We start from the raw sequence: 19,105 nt of genomic DNA, 5'->3' as shown, positions 1-19,105 counted from the left end.
TCTCGATTCGAGTCTCGATTTTCTCGCCACAGTTGAATTTCGCATGCGGCTCGTACAACACCTGAACAACAAACGCGGATTCCGTTTCGAGCAACAACAGAAACAGTGAGTGTGTGTTAGTGCCCGTGCGTGTGTAGCGGTGGCTGTTGCAAATTTATTGCTCACCAGGCCAAAAAGAAAAGCGAAAAGGCAGTGAAGTTACCAAAAATAAAATGCGGTCCAAAAACATGGGAGATTTGCGGCAAATGGCCTTTGAACTCGTCCACTGGCTTTGACATCTGTTCGCGATCGGGAATTTTCGAAACTCTCTTTCACACACCGTCTCTCATTCGCTTCTTCTGGGTGCAGAAAACCAGGCCAAAACCATTTTCCAACCGAATTTTTTTCAATTGTGCACTTGTGGCTGTTGGTACATTTTTTCCGATACGTTCTCGCTTTGGTGCATTCCTAAGTAAATGCTACTAATAACAAGAGGAGAAAAAGAGAAAAAAAGGAAGGCAATCCGAAGATTGGCCAAAGAGGTGAAAAAAGTTGCTTGACTTGTTTGACCCGCGTTTGAGTTCCAGTGTGTGTGTGTGGCTGTGTTGTGTGTGTGTGAGCGAGTGCGACTTCTCCTTCTGCTTTTTCCTCTTCTTCGGATTCTTGTTGTTGGCCCAGCCGTATTCTACATAAATTACTGACCAAAATGACACCAAAGAGCCATAAAAATGTATTAATAATTTATGCAACCTCCGCTAAGCTGCATAAATCTGTAAAATTATATAATGTGCAGCCAAAAGTTGCGATAAATAAGCAAATAACGGTTGCATATATTCGCCATTAATCATTTTGAGTGCGAAAATTTTTCAATACCGTTCGTTACTCATTAATATTGACCTATTACCAGCGTAATCGTAGGAAAATCGCCATCAAGTTTGCTCTAATTTCGTATAATTACTATTTTATGAGCCACATTTTCACCCATTACATTAATTCAAAATAATTCTGCGGCAGCCTGTGATAAAACAAAGCGAGAAACAATAAAAAAGGGGAAAAGAGAGTGGAGAACAAAGCAGAGATTTCCAGTCTCCAGCCACATTCCATGGTGAGCATGAATCCCCATAAATTCCCAACGAAAGTCTTAACCGAAAATGCTTAAACTTGAAATTTATGTGACAATGGCATTAGGAATTCGAATCTCCAGCACGAAATAATTATATTAGATTTTATTTTCATTTAATAATTTGCATAATTGGGGCCTCGTTTGGAACGCTGTGGGGTACCTTGGCATTTTTCTCATCGCGGTGGGTCGTGCAGTCGGACTAACGGTGCCTAGTAGCCGTGTAGGGGTTACTTTTTGGTCGGAATTTACTACAATGACTTTTAACATGCATCGTATCACGATACCATTAAAATAATAATGATGCTGGCGTTTTTACTTTTGGGGCTACATATTTTAACGTAATTGGCATTTCAGTGTAAATTCAGTTTATATAGTAACTATAGTATCAACTTAAATATAACCAAAAAATTACGCAATATAATTCGTCGAAAATTTAAAAGTCTTAGGACACGAACTTAATTCATTTGTCGTCAAACATTTAAAGTGAAAGCTGTAAATGTATTTAAACCTACAAGGATAATAACATAATGTGACTAAGCTTCAATATGACATTTTAATTAATTTTTAACAAAATTGTAGTATGCATAATATACACTCATATGTAAACCAGTTGTTTCAGTGGTTTTAGTACAGCTTAGATATTTGCTCTGAAATTATAATTTAAAATTAAGGTCAAGGCAATTTTAAATACCTTATACTACTTACATCTTACAGCACAGAACAATGAAACAAAGAATTTCAATGAAATGAAATTCCAAGAAAAAACAAAAGACTTAGAACACGAACTTGCGCTGGGTGGGCTGCGTCGCCCGTAGAATGGCAATGGGACTAACGGTGCCACAATGCCGGGAAGAGGAAGAGCCGGCCACTTTCTAGTCGAACTCGGTGCGCTTTAGTCTAATGATGTCAATTACATCGTGCCACTCGCATTGCGGACAACAAATGCATGGCGTGCTTATAAGGCGGCAACAATGCGGCTTGCCACAGAAACAACTGCAACTGCAACAAGTGGCTGCGACTTTGGCTTCATTAAAATTGCATTTCGTTTGGCCTGCCTGCATCTTTCTTCTTTCGTCCGCCTTGTTTCCTTTTTCTATTCAATGCTGTTTTCATGTTGCGGCAACTGGAAAATATGTATCTGTACTCGTGTGTTTCCTAGCCAGTCAGCAATTTTAATGAGTTTTCCAGAAATTGTACAACATGCCAGTTACGGCTGCGAAAACGCTAGGCCTACGAAACAAAAAACATAAACACCTCTTAGCCGCAACACATCTCATGTTGTGTGATTAATTTTGTTGCCGATTTGTCCGCTAACAAGTGTCCAATGTGTGGAAAAAGACGCGGCCATTTAGGGTGGAAAGTGACAACGAGCGAAACCATGGGAAACTTTTGGTTTCCAAAAGAAGTGTAATAAGTTTACATAGATAAATGACTAGTAACAGGACATTTCTGATTTATTGAATTCATTAAATTTATGTTGATTCCCTATACTTATGATAAGTATATTTTATATACATGTATTTACGCGCGAAGGCAACCCACCAAGTGCACTTAATCGCAAAATGTAATAAACATAATAATTTATGACTCAATTTCTGCACTGAGAACGCTCCAAATATATTTTTCGGCCTTTTCGGGCAAAGGAAAAGCATCGAAAAAAAAAACCTTAACCAAAATCGGTGCTGTCACGCCCACGTTTCATGCTCGGGGGTTTAATGGGACAGAATCTTGGGAAGGGACAGGACTGAGGCCTCTTTACGCCCAATTTGTCACACATTTCAACAGGTTACGAGATGGCTGACTCGGAGGAGGGGCATTGGGATGCAGTTGGAGCCGGAGCAGGGGCATTATCATCAAAAACCGACCGAAGAAGACGTTGACGATGACGATGAACGCGGTCTGGCAGGAGACCCTTAACGCGGATCAGGAGTTTGGGTATGGGTATGGGGGCATGGTATATGGGTCTGGGTAGGCGTTGTGGTGTGGAATATTTTGGGGCATACCTGGCGGGTCTCATGAAGCGTGAGGAATTTCTCCGATGCCCATCTCCTGCTCCTCCTGCGCCTACCCCTCGTTCCGTTCCAGTTCCTGATCGATTTCGTTGGTGCTGTTCCTTGTTGTCCTTTCTAAGTGAAAAATTATGCAAAAATGTTTCACTTTAATAGCGGAAATCATTTATAGAAGTTGTAATAAAGTCGCAGCATACCCGCTGCCTCCTCTAAACCATCTGAACCATTGGTGGTCATGTTATTTTTTTCGGTTCATGCCGACGAGTCCTCCTTGCTGTTGCCATGATGCCCAGGGCTGAGTTTTGTGCTCGTTAAACGACCGCCAACGTAGCCAAATGCAAGACTGTTGCAACACTTTGTTACTGTGACAGTGGCTTGGCCAGAGAGAGGGGTGTTGGTGATGGCGGAGATGGAGGTGGAGGTGGTGCTGGTGAAGGTGGAGTTGACGCTGGCCCCTCCAAAGGAGACTAAGTTAAGGAGAATTTAGTCAACGCTAATGACCTGACAAAAGCAATTCAAAGCGATTCTTGTTGTTGGTGCCGTTGTGGTGTAGCATTTGTTGACTTTTGGCGCAAATAAAGTGTAAGGGTTCATTAGCTACAAAAATAGATTAAATAGTACGCATTACTCCTTGTTTGCAGCTTTACAAAATGTGTGCTCTGGCATGGTAATAGGGATAACAATAAGTTACAGGAAGCAAAAGTAGGATACCATATAAAAAATAAATGCTATATTAGAGAAGGCAAAATGTTAACTGAAAAGAAGCTACGCAAACAACAACTTTCTATGACTTTATTTCCACACAACTCAATGAATGTACGAAAGACTTAGGGCACAAACTTGTCCGGTTTGCCAGCAAAAAGTAACAGAAAACATAATCGAAAGCGAAAAATTCGCCCATCCGGAACCCTAGGTATCATAATCCAACTTGTACAGAAAAACCGAGACACTGGCACATAAAAAGCTGCCACCAAGTACAATTATAAAACCATTAAGGCATCTAAATTATCTCATTTGCTATGAGACCGGTCATCATAATCGTTAAAAAGCTGCAAAAAAAAAAAACTCGCAATCGCAGAAACGAATGATAATTGTGCCAAAAAAAAAAGGGGGGACCAACTAAAGAAATGGCGAACAAAAACTACAACAAATGCAAGTAATAAAAGCGAACTGTTAAAAGTGCCGCCACACAGACGCTGACCAATTGATAAGCGCTTTATGACAACCACCTGAATGCATTACGGTTTATGCCACGATTTTTATGCCTATTTGTAGGCAGTTTTGACGACGATAGCAGCGAATTGAGAGCACAGCAATGGTCATAAAAATATGGAAGAGCGCACAATAATGGCCGGTGGTCAGTGCATTGTGCACTCAATAAAATTTGATTGTAGAAATTCCAAACCCGCGACTCACTCATTAGAATTCCATGCGAGTTGCACTGAATAATCAATTCAGCTGGGGGAACGCACCTTTCCAGGGATTCACGCATCCATGGTGACTGCGGTTTTCCTCGGCCTGTCACTCAACGCACTCTTGTTACAAGGCCTAACATTTCAATTAGGGCCGTGCATCTGTGCATCTGTGTATCTGAGTATCTATGTATCTATGGCTTCTGGCCACCGCCAATGGAAGCCCATTAAGAGACGCGACGCTGAATGGATCGAATCGCATCTCTTCGCGTTCTGGTAGCTTCCGCCTATGAAGAAGGCATTAATTGATTTCGGTGCCTTTTTAATTACAGCCGCTTGTTTGCTTTTCGCAACTTTCTCTCTAGAAGGCGAGCCAATTAAATGATAACAAATTCGAAGGGAAGAGGCGGTTTTTCAATTCCGATGCTGTTGATAGGCAGGCGCCGCTGGCAAGTGAATGGCGCTATCAGAATCTCGCAACCCAAAGCCGACACCCAAACGAAAAACCCCAAGTGGCAAAACAGAATTCTCACCGAAGTTGAGGCCACTGTGCGCCATGGCTTGTCTGTTTTCTGGGCGGGGAATTTGGGGGGAAATAGGGGGTTGGGGGTCTGGGGTTCGCACAAATTTATGGCCACATTCAATTGTCAAGTTTATGTGACTGCGGCTGAGGATCGGCCAATATTTGCATAAGAGGCGTCCCTTGATTCCCTAGAATTCTCCCTGGCATTTGAAAGTCTCATTGTCAGGGCTTTATTCTTTTGGTTTGCTTTATTTTCTGCATTTATATAGCTGCTCTATAAACAAAACACCATCTACTCCGCTTTTCTTTGCAGAGATACGAAGATCCTAATGTTTCCTCGCTGGCACACAAATGACGAATTATGAGAACATTATAAATTTGCCATTAAACTTTAATGCAAATAATCACGCCGCTGGTAATAATGAGAACAATGCCGAAATTGCCATCGTTGGCGAGCAGCTGCTGAATAAGATGTCGCAGCGGGATTTCTCCGAGGTAAGTCGAAAGGCGAAAGGAAATCGTATTATTGTTTAATTATGCTTTTGGTCTGTGGCCGTACAACCCCACCTCAGCCACCGCCCCTCGTCCCAACGAACCATCGAAAAACATGTTTGCCAGCCCGTGTATTTCCAGTTTGCAGTTCAAACACCATGACAATTATTTATGGCCTTCAAATGTATAAAACTTAATCAGGCATTACGCTCGCCGAAAAAAATTTCAACAAAGCGACGAGATGAGGCAGTGGAAATAAGTCAATAAGAAAAAAGCGAGTCTGTGCGCTTTTTGTACTGGGGGGAAAAAAAAAACAATCAGGGGCAATAATCAAAATGATGGCAAAATGATTTCAATGTTGATTAACTCAGCGGCAAGACTACAAAAGGGCTTAGCTACAAGGGCCAAATTAAACAAAAGCCCAGCCGAGCGGGGAGATAAAAATGCCAAAACGCAAAACCTCAAGCGATTGCGAATGGGAACGGGAATGGGAATGGGAATGGGTCTGACACTGACTCCAAACTCCGACTCCTCCTCTGACCCTGACTCCTTTTCCCTGGGCCCTTTCATCATATTCCGCGCTGTCATGTCATGGGCAAGAACAAAAAAGATCCAACAACTTGAGGAACAGACGACAACGTCAACGATGTTGGATAAGTTTCAGGCTCTGTCTCTGCGACGGACCAGTCCAGAATTCGGAATCCAGAAGATCAGGGAGTCCAGCATCCAGCATCCAGATTCAGACCCCTGCGGCCTGTCTCGCCGACTGACTGGCATTCGAGTGTCCCTTTTTGCCAGCTAGACAGACGATAGGAAGTGACCAATCCCCTGCCCATTCCCAGATCCCAATCCTGTTCCCCTCAGTTTCTGCAATCAGAGAAGCGTGGCCAGGAATTTCGGGTTGGTGGTCAGCGAGGTGGGGGAATCAGCAGCTAAATGAGTGCATAAATTCCAGACTAATGTCGCTTTCGATTAAGTCTAAACAGACAAATATTTAAAGGTTACCCGCTGATGGTCATATAAAATAAAATCTAGAGTTTAAGTTCGCTTTTACTGCGAAGATACAGGACTACTCCATAATAATGTTATGTTTGCAACTCAAGCCTGTTCTTAATAAGCTTTTATATTTGTTTTATAATTATGTTTATATGCAGTTAGTATTTTGAGTTCACTAAGTGGAACACAATCTAAATTAAGACCATATATTAAACACTAAAAGCGGTGTCTAATAAAATTAAAAGTTTAATGCCTGGATTAAATATCTAAGAGGCCCAACTTCCTGCCTACGCTGCAATGGGATAATCGGAGATTAGGCGCGGCTTTCCAAAGTGGCAGAGATTCAGAGGAGCTCAGCCCGCAGCTAATTATTTTATTACGCGTTAAATTGCAACAAAATTCTCGAGCTGAGCGCAAAACATGCCAATGTGCGCCACGAGCAATCGTGAAATTGTTTGCATTCCAATGCGGCTGACTTTATCGATGCTCCATCCTCTGGGGCTAACACACATATACTCGTACATATGTGTGGACAAAAAGCCAACTTGGCCAACACACATACTAGCCCGTTTGGTTCCAGGCGGCAGCCCGAGTGCATCTATGGGTGCCACTTTTTGTCTTACTGAGCGCTCACTTTATTTTTCTCTGCGCTTTTTTTTTTTGCTTTGGCTGCTGGGCGGACAGCCAGGAAAACGGCGACCAGTTCTCGAATCGCAGGTTTTTCTCTTGCATTCCTGAATTCCAACCGCCGACTTGCAACTTCCTTTCTCTACCCGCTTTTCTCCCTTTCTCATTGCATAAAATTCTTGTCCGTCTTTGACTATTTTCTAAAATGCTGCTATTGCACGGTTGGCCCAAGTTGGCTGCTGCTGTTGGCCATGTTGGTGCGGCAACAGCAACAGCAACTGCAACTGCTGCAACTGTTGCTGCTGCTGCCAATTTAGCTGGAATTGGCGAAGCGAGATAGCCAGACTATCACTTTACATGACTTCTCTATGTGCCATTTGGGCGCCAATTCCTAAATTGACATACACAGCACGGTGTGCAACAAAAAACGGAGCGAAAGGGCAGAAAATCCAGAAAAAGATCCGAGATTTTGTGCACTGTGTTAAGGAAAGAAAGGTAGTTAATTAGGAGATACAAATACAGAAAAGTGCCTCCAGTGATCTTGTTACTGATCCGGAGCTCATCCAGCACCAGCAAGAAATGCCTCGCGGCAAAAATGGAATTCGTATGGTCAATAAAAGCGGTAGCCAGTTACTTAAAAGATACTTAATTCATTAGAGAAACCGTTTTAATATGCTTTTTAAGGATGCTTTCACAAGTTTTCAGCTCACCAAAAAGTGGGCTTAAACCGCAAAATAAATAATAAAACATAGTAGGCACCTCCCCGAGAGGTATACTTACTTGAAAGTAATGTCTACCATCTGTCATCGCTGGATCACGGAATACTCATACCTCTGCAGCATTCCCGCAGACTGAGCTTATCCCTATCCTAAGCCATCGACATTCCGGCTGAAGTTCGGACTGACTGCTATTATTATTATTATTTTAGTCAAAGTGATAACATCTGCTAATGCCATTCCGTCCGAATTCCCAGAGCGGCGCTCCCTACCGCTGGAGATCTTCTTCGTTGGCCATTTGGAGGGCATGTTGCTGCACTCTGTGCGTGTTATTTGACTTTGACCATTGGCAGCAGAACCGCCATATCATGTCTGCGAGATCTACTCGGCTAGCACCGCCAACGCTCCGAAGATGAAGAGTCCAAGTTCTGTTTGGAAAGGGTCCATTCACTAAGTCAGAAGTTGGCCTTAGTAACTTGGTATCATATGTACTTATTTTTCATTTTCAATAACAATATCTAATATGCTAGTGTATTAAGCCATTCGGTTTCCATGCGCTCTCCTTTTTTCGGTGCTTCCCTTATATTAGTTTTTTTTTATTTTTTTGGCAACGCCCTCTTCATTTGGGCCTTATCGCTGGGGCCAAGTCCGTTTTGGCCGTCTTTTTTAGGCAGCATAAAACGAAAATTGCGTTCTGCATCTGTCAGATACTTTGTTGCAGGCTGATTTATTCGGAGCTCGCAGAGCTCTCGGCCAGAAGGCCAATCTAGCCAAGGTATCCACCGAGACTCACGCCTCGCCAGCTGGCCACGTTTCCTATCAAGGACTGGCCAACTGGGCACTCGGTCGCCGTCTCAGTGCTGGCCTAATGCATTTGCATACTCATTGCATTTAATTGCTTCAAAAAATATGTAAAAATTTCCACGTCGTTGTCACGGTCTCGTCTCTCAACGTCCCGGCAATGTGGATGTGGCCGTGACCATGGCCATCGGTGGCCTATGCCAAAAAAGGCCACAGATCCACAGCTACTCAGCTAGTAAGCTACTGATTCACCAGCAGCATAGTCGTGGTCGTCTGTTCAGTTCAGTTCTTGGGCCACGAATTCGTGGAATTGCTTCCGCATTTGATGGCCTGGCCAGCGAACAGGATCGGGAGCTGGGAGCTGGGAGCTTGGAGCTGTGAGCAGTGCGAGCTGTGAACAGCAGTTGGCCGGGGAACGTGACTCGGTGGCCGCATACCTGTGTTCCGAGGGCAGGCGACTTGACTTGGCCGCCAAGCTGGTGCGTCGGCATTTAACATAATTACAACCCACCGACGGACCGCACTGTGGGTCAGCCAGTCGTCGGGGTTTACCTGGAAATAAAGGTTCTACGGGATACGTTGAAGATTAGGAACATTGGATAATAAACAAAATAAAGGCAGGGTAATTTAAAAATCATTAAACTTCCTTTTCAGCTGCCATATATGTATATGTATTCATTCCATTTGATCAAGTATCTTTAGTTTTCTCCTCTGAAAAATGCCACTCAAGCCCACTGTACTTCCCAATAACAGCGGCAGATGTGCAATCATACAGACTCTTCCCTCAATTCTGCAAATCCTCTCCTGGCACCGCCTGCTCCTCCACTTTTGTACAGTTGTGTTTATTGCTCTACTAAGGCCATCGCATTGAGGAATGCTCCTCATCCCAGTAATTTGGCCATAATCAATGCTAACTCTAATCGGTTACACGTAGAGAAAATATCATATCATCTCCTCCTAAGAAACCTCCATAATTATAACATATATAATAAAAACACATATGCTCACTTGCTTGAAATATGTTTCATCTGCAGAATGAGCCGGAATGCACGCCGGAGTTGCCCGCTGCAAACCGTGCCCTCTTCCTGGAGAAGGTGCGTCAATCGAATGCCGCCTGCCAGAGCGGTGACTTCGCTACGGCCGTGCTGCTCTACACGGATGCACTGCAGCTGGATCCGGGCAACCACATCCTGTACAGCAATCGATCGGCTGCGTTACTGAAACAGGGTCAATTTACGGCCGCTTTGCAGGATGCGACGCAGGCGAGGGATTTGTGTCCGCAATGGCCAAAGGCGTACTTCCGTCAGGGCGTGGCACTGCAGTGTCTCGGTCGTTATGGTGAGGCTCTGGCTGCTTTCGCCTCCGGATTGGCCCAGGAACCGAGCAACAAGCAGCTGATGGGTGGCCTGGTCGAAGCGTCTTTGAAGAGTCCTTTGCGTGCGGCACTGGAGCCCACGTTGCAGCAATTGCGCACCATGCAGTTGCAGGAGTCGCCATTTGTGGTCAGCTCTGTGGTGGGTCAGGAGCTCCTACAGGCGACACAGTATCCGGCGGCGGTGACTGTTCTGGAGGCTGCTCTTCGCATCGGCAGTTGCTCCCTCAAACTGAGGGGTTCTGTCTTCAGCGCCTTGAGTTCCGCGCACTGGGCCCTGAATCAGTTGGATCAGGCTATTGGTTACATGCAGCAGGATCTGGCGGTGGCCAAATCCCTGGGAGATACCGCAGGCGAGTGTCGGGCACATGGCAATCTGGGTTCGGCCTACTTCAGTCAAGGAGCCCACAAGGAGGCACTCACAGCGCATCGCTATCAACTCGTCCTGGCGATGAAGTGCAAGGATACTCAGGCGGCAGCCGCAGCCTTGACCTCACTGGGACACGTGTACACGGCTAGCGGGGATTACCCCAATGCCCTGGCCTCCCACAAACAGTGTGTGCAGCTCTTCAAGCAACTGGGAGATCGATTGCAGGAGGCTCGGGAGATTGGCAACGTGGGAGCGGTGTACTTGGCTCTCGGAGAATGTGAAGCTGCCTTGGACTGCCATTCGCAGCACTTAAGACTAGCACGCAAGTTGCACGACCAGGTGGAAGAGGCCAGGGCGTACTCCAATCTGGGCTCTGCTCATCATCAGCGGCGTCAGTTCACCCAGGCGGCTGCATGTCACGAGCAGGTGCTCCGGATTGCGCAAGCACTGGGAGATCGATCCATTGAGGCGGCTGCCTACGCTGGCTTGGGCCATGCGGCGCGTTGTGCCGGTGATGCCAGTGCCTCCAAAAGGTTCCACGAACGGCAGTTGGCCATGGCATTGGCAGCGAGGGATAAACTGGGCGAGGGCAGAGCATGCTCTAATCTCGGTATTGTCTACCAAATGCTTGGATCCCACGATGCTGCTTTGAAACTGCATCAGGCTCATCTCGGGATTGCCCGCTCCCTGGGCGATCGAACGGGCATGGGCAAGGCCTACGGGAACATGGCCAGGATGGCCCACATGGCTGGATCCTACGAGGCGGCGGTGAAGTACCACAAGCAGGAACTGGCCATCAATCAGGCGATGAACGATCGCAGTGCTGAGGCGGCCACTCATGGCAATCTGGCCGTAGCCTATCAGGCACTTGGTGCCCATGATGCAGCCTTGACCCACTATCGAGCGCATCTTGCCACCGCAAGATCCTTGAAGGATACGGCTGGAGAGGCGTGTGCCCTGCTCAACCTGGGCAACTGCCTGAGTGGAAGACAGGAGTATGAGGAGGCGGTGCCTCATTACGAGAGTTACCTGATGCTCGCCCAGGAACTGGGTGACGTTGCTGCCGAGGGTAAGGCGTGTCATCTACTCGGCTACGCCCACTTCTCGCTGGGCAATTATCGGGCGGCTGTAAGGTACTACGACCAGGATCTGGCCCTGGCCAAGGATGCCCAACATCGACCGAACATGGGCAGGGCGTACTGTAATCTGGGACTGGCTCATCTGGCCCTGGGACACACTGCTGCGGCGTTGGAATGTCAGCAGCTGTTTCTAGCGGTGGCCCATGCCACCAACCAACTGCCAGCCAAGTTTAGAGCATTGGGCAATATTGGTGATATCCTCATACGAACGGGATCACATGAGGTAAATAAGAGATTCCCCTTCTCCAATCGTTCCTAAATCCTTTTCTCGTTCTTTCTAGGAGGCCATTAAGTTGTATCAACGCCAGTTGGCTTTAGCCAGAGCTGCTGGAGATCGTTCCATGGAGGCAGCTGCTTGTGGAGCTCTGGGATTGGCCCACCGATTGATGCGCCGTTGGGATAAGGCATTGGGTCATCACACCCAGGAGTTGACGCTGCGCCAGGAGCTGGGCGACTTGTCCGGCGAATGTCGTGCCCATGGACACTTGGGAGCCGTGCACATGGCCCTGTGCAGTTGGACGAATGCGGTGAAGTGCTATCAGGAGCAATTGGAACGGGCTCAGGAGCAAAGGGATGCTGCAGTGGAGGCCCAAGCGCATGGGAATCTGGGCATTGCTCGACTGAACATGGCCCACTATGAGGCGGCCATTGGCTGCCTGGAGGCGCAATTGGGAACCCTGGAACGCGTATCCCTGCCCTCTACTCAAGCGGATCGTGCGCGAGCGTTGGGTCATTTGGGTGATTGCTATGCCGCTCTAGGAGATTATGAGGAGGCTCTAAAGTGTCACGACCGTCAACTTCAGCTGGCCTTGGGTTTGACCAGCCATCGGGATCAGGAGCGCGCCTATCGAGGATTGGGTCAAGCCAGAAGAGCACTAGGTCAATTGCCCGCTGCTTTGGTTTGCCTCGAGAAACGTCTGGTGGTCGCCCACGAACTACACAGCCCAGAGATCAAAGCATTAGCCTATGGTGACTTGGGTCACGTTCATGCCGCCCTCGGGAATCATGCCCAGGCTTTGAACTGCCTGGAGCATCAGCGTGAGTTGGCACAGGGTCTGCAGGATCGAGCTCTGGAATCGGATGCCATGTGTGCCCTCGGGCAGGTGCAACAGCGAATGGGGCAGCATGCGCAAGCATTGGAGCTGCACCGGCAGGATCTGGAGATTTGTACGGAACTCTCTGCTCCCGCCTTGCAAGCCAGAGCTTTGAGTAATCTGGGATCCGTCCACGAATCCCTGGGCCAGCAGGCAGAAGCCCTTAAGTGCTACGAACGGCAATTGGAGTTGAGTACAGATCGCTTGGCAAAGGCGATGGCATGCCTGGCTTTGGGAAGGGTTCACCACCAGCTGGAACAGCACAATCAAGCGGTGGACTACCTGCGGCAAGGATTAGCAAGTGCTCAGACCACGGGAAAGTCAGAGGAGGAAGCCAAGATAAGACATCAATTAGGTAAGTGGGAAGTAGGAGTGAATTATGACCATTTTTAACCTTTCTCTTGATCTTCCCCGTAGGTCTTGCCCTTCGATCCTCTGGCGATGCCGAAGGAGCCCACATTCAACTAGAGACTGCCGCCCAACTGCTGGAGTCCGTGCGCCATGAACAGCGAAGTCCGGAGACGCGCCAGGCTCTCTATGATCTGCAGACCACTTGCTATCAACTGCTTCAAGTTCTCCTCGTGGCACTGAATCGCAATGAGGATGCCCTGGTGGCTGCCGAGCGATGCAAGGCACGCGGCGGAGCGGAAGCTGTGAGTGGAGAGGGCTCTAAGGTTCCGTTGGCCGACAGCGAGTCCATTCAAGAGACAGTAGACCGTGGTCGCACGACCGTACTTTACTACAGCTTGGCTGGTGATCAACTCTTCTCCTGGCTGCTGGAACCACATGTTGGCATTGTACGTTTCCATGCTGCCAAGATCGATGCCCACAGTCTGCAGCTTCCGTTGTCCCTCAGCGAAGAAGAGGAGGAGGAGGATCTGGAGATGGAGAGGGAACTTAAGTTAAACAGGGATCAGAATCAGGAGCAGGCTGAAGACCAGGGAACATCCAATAAGGCAAATCGATTACTGGAACGTTATATGAGCTTGGTAAGAGATAATCTGGGTGTGAACTCCCAGAGTCTCCTTCACGAAGGCGACGGCAGTGGATGGCGTGCCAGCACGGAACAGCTGCTGGAGGATCTGCCCGGAGCTGGAGGTTCCGGAGGAGGAGGCTTTCTTCGCATGGTTAGCCGCAATCAACTTCTCAACTCCTCGAACTACTCGTTGAGTTCGCTTTTCTCGGTGGGATCGGTCGGTGGCTCAGTGGCCAGCCTGCAAGGTTCTACGCGATCCGTTGGCAGTCGAAGTTCCCGGAGAGCTCCTGGCTTGCCAGTTTGGCGGGGACCATCCTGCCTGCACATCCTGTACAATCTTCTCTTAGCGCCATTTGATGATCTATTGCCAGCTGGAGAAGCAGATACCAACCGACAGGGCAGAAGGGAGTTGGTCCTGGTACTAGATAGTTCGCTATATCTGGTTCCATTTGCCATTTTAAGAGCAGCTCAAGAGGATGGAGAATACTTGTGTGAGAGGTGTGCAATTCTTACAGCTCCCTCACTGCAATCTATGCGCAGTCGTCCGCGGATCAGAAGGGATCGAGCTCGCCCACCCAAGGCTCTTGTGGTTGGAGGTCCCCGTATCCCATCCAATCTCGCAGAACTCTGGGGTTGGGCTGGAGCTGAATCGCCAGCAGCCTTGCAGGAGGCCGCCATGGTGGCTGATATGCTGCAGGCCACCGCACTGGCCGGGTCCAATGCCACCAAGGAGTCAGTGCTGGCGGAGCTTCCCTCCGCCGAGTGCGTCCACTTTGCGGCGAATATAAGCTGGCAGTTGGGAGCAGTGGTCCTGAGTCCCGGCGATGTGGTTACGGCTGAACAGCAGGAGCAAAAGGAGCCGCACGAACCCCAGATGACTGATTTCACCTTGGCAGCTGGAGAATTGCGACAGCTGCGTCTGAGTGCCCGCCTAGTGGTCCTGAGTTCATATCACTCCGTGGAACCCATCACCGGAGACGGAGTGGCACAACTGGCAGGCGGTTGGCTTTTAGCCGGAGCCGGAGTCGTGCTTATATCGCTCTGGCCAGTTCCGGAAACAGCGGCCAAGATTCTACTGCGCGCATTCTACTCTGCCTTGTTGCAGGGTGCCCGAGCAGCCCGGTAAGTAATCATTGTATTCTCAATAAGAATCGCAATACTAATCACTTTTATTTGTTTCAGCGCCCTGGCGGAAGCTATGCAAACAGTGCAGCACACCAAGCACTTTGCTCATCCGGCCAACTGGGCCGGTTTCCTACTGGTGGGCAGCAATATCCGGCTATCGAACAAGGTGGCCATGGGCCATGCCCTTTGCGAACTCCTCAGAACTCCAGAACGTTGTCGAGATGCGCTGCGCGTGTGTCTGCATCTGGTGGAGAAGAGTTTGCAGCGGATTCACCGCGGCCAGAAGAATGCCATGTACACCACTCAGCAGAGCATAGAGAATAAAGCTGGACCGGTTGCCGGCTGGAAGGATCTGCTGATGGCAGTGGGCTTCCGCGTCGAGCCGGCCGCCAATGGTATTCCGGCCAGCGTTTTCTTCCCCCAAGCGGATCCCGAGGAACGACTGGCCCAGTGCTCAGCCAGTCTCCAGGCTCTTCTTGCCCTGACTCCGGCTACGCTCCAAGCTCTGGGAAAACTGGTCCACGTGAATAGTGCCGAATATGCGGGCGACATCATAGCAGTGGTGCGCAATATCCTAGCCCAGTTTCCGGGCTCCAATCCAGCCACCGGTTCAAGTTCCACCAAATCGGATGCCATCGCCGAGACTTGCTTTATTGAGATGCCGCTGAGTGTAAGACTCTGGAGGGTAGCCGGGTGCCATGAACTGCTCGCCTCCGTCGGCTTTGATCTTACGGAGGTGGGTGCGGACCAAGTGATCCTGCGCACCGGAAAACAGGCAAATCGCCGGCAGTGCCAGTTTGTGTTGCAGGCACTTCTAGCCTTGTTTGGTAAGTAGTGCAGCATTACCTATTGCTTTAATGGTGATAATAATAATTTCCTCACTTTAGACACCCGTGAGGCTCCCAAAAACTTGGGATTGGATAGAGACTCTGATCACAGCAGCAGCTGTGAGTCTCTGGCCGAACCGGAAATGGACGTGGCGACAATTCCGCCTGCGGCCAGCAGCACTCCCTCCGTAAATGGAGGTAACAAGGCACCATTGCCCTTGCATCCACGCAGTGCCTTCATCTCATATGTACGACGCCGTGGAGAACCTGATGGTGGACGAACTGATGCCATTGGCGGTGCGGGAAGTGGCGCACTGGACTCCAGTCTGGCCAACACCACCGACAGTGAGCATTCCCTGTCGGATGGCTATGTCACTCAACCTGGCTTTGGTTTATCCAATCCTCGACTTGGTTATGCCAGCATGCGTGCTCCCGTTCGAGTTTCCCGACCTGGTGGAGGTGGCGAGAGCGATGCAGCCTTTACTCCCAGTCCACCAGTTACCGATCCGAGCTTATCACTGGCACTGGCTCATCAGACGCGCATTAGAAGTCTCTACTCCCAGACCAGTTCAGCGGCAATAGTTCCACCAGCATCCACGAACCTAAATAGAAGACCGGATAGTTCTAGCTCGGCCAGCAGTACCACCGATTGGGAGGGATCTGGGCATGCTACGGTACTGAGACGTGGAGTTAGTGCAGCAATACCTCAACAGCAGCCACCATTACCACCACCACGCCCACCAACGTTCCACAATTTGAGCGTGGGTGCAGGTGGACGCAGCAAACCCAAGATCAAATTGGGTAGTGCTCAGAGCTCTCTTGCTGCGCGGGTTAACAAAGAGCATGCTCTCTTCATGGACCGGCTGAGTGTTAGGACGGAGCTAAGTGCACCTGGTAGTGGAAATGCTATGACTAGTGGATCTGCTGCAAGAAAGCCCCTTGCTCTGCCCGAGGAGGAAGATGTTTCCAATGTTGTCTTCAATCCATCCAGCTTGTACTTTTCGCAGACGGACTCTGATCTGCTTAACGAACCCAAGCAGGAGGAGACTCCTCCGCCTACCAAGTCGAGTACCAAGAGCCTGCAAGACAGCATGATGCGCCACATGAATCGCGAACTGACTCCAAGCATTTCGGAAATGTATCATGATCGAAATGTGGGCTTAGGCTTGGCTCCACCGCTGTCCAAGCTTCTGTTGAGTCCCAACTATGAGGAACAGGAGGTAGTGTCCATAACCGAGGCCTGTCCACAGTCGGGTGCTAATCTCAAGACTCTGGTGGATGCCGTCAGCGAGTTGGAGCTGAGTGGCAGCTCATCCGGAGCCACTATGCCCACGGTGGTGGGTGGAGGAGCCAATGAAGTAGAGGGCACTTCGGGTACGTCCGCAGAAGCCACGTGTCCCATTTGTGGTGAGCCCGCCGACGTCATCTGCCGCTGCAAGGCGGTCACCATTCAGAAGAAGAGCATCCTTAAGCCCTGGCTAAGCAATGTGCCGGATAGCAGTTTGGTGCAGGCCAGCGAACTGACCACAGCGGATATATTGGAGCGTCGTCTAGAGATTCACACGGCCACGAGTTCCGAGCTCCGCTCAGGAGCTCCATACTCCGTGGATCTTTCTCGACGTGATGAAGGCGATGGACGATCGGTAGCCGATTCTCAATGCAGCAGCAACTACAAACGAGTGCTGGCCAGTGCATCCGGAGGAGCCCTTAGCTTGGCTGGAATTGGAAAAGGAAGCGAAGCGGAAGCGCAGAGTGCTTCCTCGGGGGCAACCTGCTCATCTGCTCGCCTTGTCTAGACCTATTCGATTTCTCGTTGTATTCAATTACTAAATATATTTATATCTTTGATAGTCTTCAATAAACTGATTTTAGGCATAACTTATATTCATAACCAAGCCACTGATTAAAATTTATTCAACTATGTTAGGTCTACAATAAGATCCCCTAAGTTAATAGGATTTATAGAATATGACTTAGCAAAAATAAACTGTTATACTGAATATCTGCAAATGAAAATGTTGTTTTATTTAATATTATTCATATTCCTGAAAAGAATTACGCTCGAATCTCTTGTCGATATCCCACTTAGCAACCTTTTCCATTTAATTTATTAAACAAAAAAGAATTTACCAATGCATGGTGAAAGCAGAGAATTTTTTCTGGGATTTGGTAACTAATGTAACTAATTTTATTTTGTTTTACTTAGTTTTTACAGGTTTTAATAATTTATCTTTTCAGTGTGATTTTCTGTTTTATAATTTATTTAGTAATATAGCTGCAATAATATAGCTGCATTTGTTTGTTTTTTTTTTTGTATATATATATAAATATGTATGGATCTTTACTTTACAGTTCTTAAATGTTAACTACGCCAAATCTTGTATTATTTTTTTTTTTTTTTTGTCGTTTGTGTGCCATTGAATATGCTTGCAAGACTCCTACGATAAATTTCCATAATTAGTATATAGCTACAATATATTTATATCAATGTGTATATTCAAAATGTGAAATAAAAAACTGTATTTAAAAATATTTTTACTTTGTGTTCCTCTTTTTGTTTAGTATAATTCACACTTTTGTTTGCCATTGAATCCATCCACCTTAGCGGTTTGTTGGCCTTACATACTATCATTTTAAATATTGTGTGTATTCAATGCATGATTTTGCGTATAATAATTGTATAAATTACTAATATAAATTAAGCACTCAAAATTGCAGCTGCTTCAAATGCGGGCGCGTCACAAACATCGAACGCCGTGCTGTGCTTTTGGGCTTGAGAGCAGCATCAAATCATTCACATAATACCCATATAATTATTTCGTTATTTTTTATGCACTTTTTACAAAACTTTCATCTCCCAACCCCTATAATACTCTAGTTATAGCAAAATAATAAATAATGAGTAGCAGTTAGTTGGTAGGCAAAGCTGCTGGCTAGGCTAACACAAACAGGGACTACATATAAAAAGCGAAATCTAGGCATTGGCGTGATTCGTTTTCCATTTTATTTTAGCTAAAAAGTCGAAAGCAGCAAGCATATATAAACCGTACATAGTTCAATTGTGGCTGGAAGTAAATACATTTAAATAATATTAGGCGTATCTCTAATGCGTAGAGTGCCAAACTGTGTCGTAAAAAGAAAACTATCTCCGAATCCATTTGTACAGTACTCTCGAATATATATGAACGCACGATTCGTCTATCCTTAATCCTTTGTCTATACTAATTTATGTACCTTGCCTCCTGCAGCAAGTGCTGGTGAGTTTGTGTTTTGGTTTTGCTTAGTTATCATCGTGTCTAAATCAATTGATTTGTGGAGCTTACTAGATAGTTTTTGTCGAAGTGTAGCACATTCATATACATATATATATAAGCTGTTTGAAAACCTCCATAAAAATTTGTGTGCCAAGTTCGATTTTGTTCCATTGCCTTAATAAGTCTAGACCGTATTTAACATGCTCCATATCTCGCTTACGTTTAAGAATTTAACACTATACACTATGAAGAGGATACTTAAGATATTGC

General features: G+C 47.3%; 1 protein-coding gene across 3 annotated transcripts; it reads left to right on the top strand.

The window, feature by feature from the left end:
- Positions 1-31: 31 nt before the first annotated feature.
- Positions 32-17,476, top strand: LOC117139736 (tetratricopeptide repeat protein 28). 3 transcript variants are annotated; one of them, XM_033302276.1, is made up of 8 exons: positions 32-105; positions 994-1,084; positions 5,360-5,541; positions 9,713-11,782; positions 11,841-13,008; positions 13,071-14,751; positions 14,812-15,581; positions 15,642-17,476. In XM_033302276.1, exons 3-8 carry the CDS (start codon positions 5,398-5,400, stop codon positions 17,375-17,377), a joined length of 7,569 nt encoding a protein of 2,522 aa, XP_033158167.1. In that variant the 5' UTR covers positions 32-105; positions 994-1,084; positions 5,360-5,397; the 3' UTR covers positions 17,378-17,476. The 3 variants fall into 3 exon arrangements, with proteins under 3 accessions (XP_033158167.1, XP_033158166.1, XP_033158168.1); XM_033302275.1 differs by having other exon boundaries at positions 37-105; positions 887-1,084; XM_033302277.1 differs by lacking the exon at positions 994-1,084 and having other exon boundaries at positions 37-105.
- Positions 17,477-19,105: the final 1,629 nt, after the last annotated feature.

Source organism: Drosophila mauritiana, chromosome 3L (assembly GCF_004382145.1).
Source record: "Drosophila mauritiana strain mau12 chromosome 3L, ASM438214v1, whole genome shotgun sequence".
Lineage (NCBI taxonomy): Eukaryota > Metazoa > Arthropoda > Insecta > Diptera > Drosophilidae > Drosophila > Drosophila mauritiana.
The sequence above is the reverse complement of the archived record's forward strand: the minus strand, read 5'-3'. Positions and strand labels throughout refer to the sequence as shown.

Excerpts from the sequence above, each read along its gene's own strand:
- LOC117139736 (XM_033302276.1), top strand. The coding sequence starts at position 5,398 with ATGACGAATTATGAGAACATTATAAATTTGCCATTAAACTTTAATGCA. Across the intron at positions 13,009-13,070 it reads CAAGATAAGACATCAATTAG|GTCTTGCCCTTCGATCCTCT; the intron begins GTAAGTGGGAAG and ends TCTTCCCCGTAG. Across the intron at positions 15,582-15,641 it reads GGCACTTCTAGCCTTGTTTG|ACACCCGTGAGGCTCCCAAA; the intron begins GTAAGTAGTGCA and ends TCCTCACTTTAG.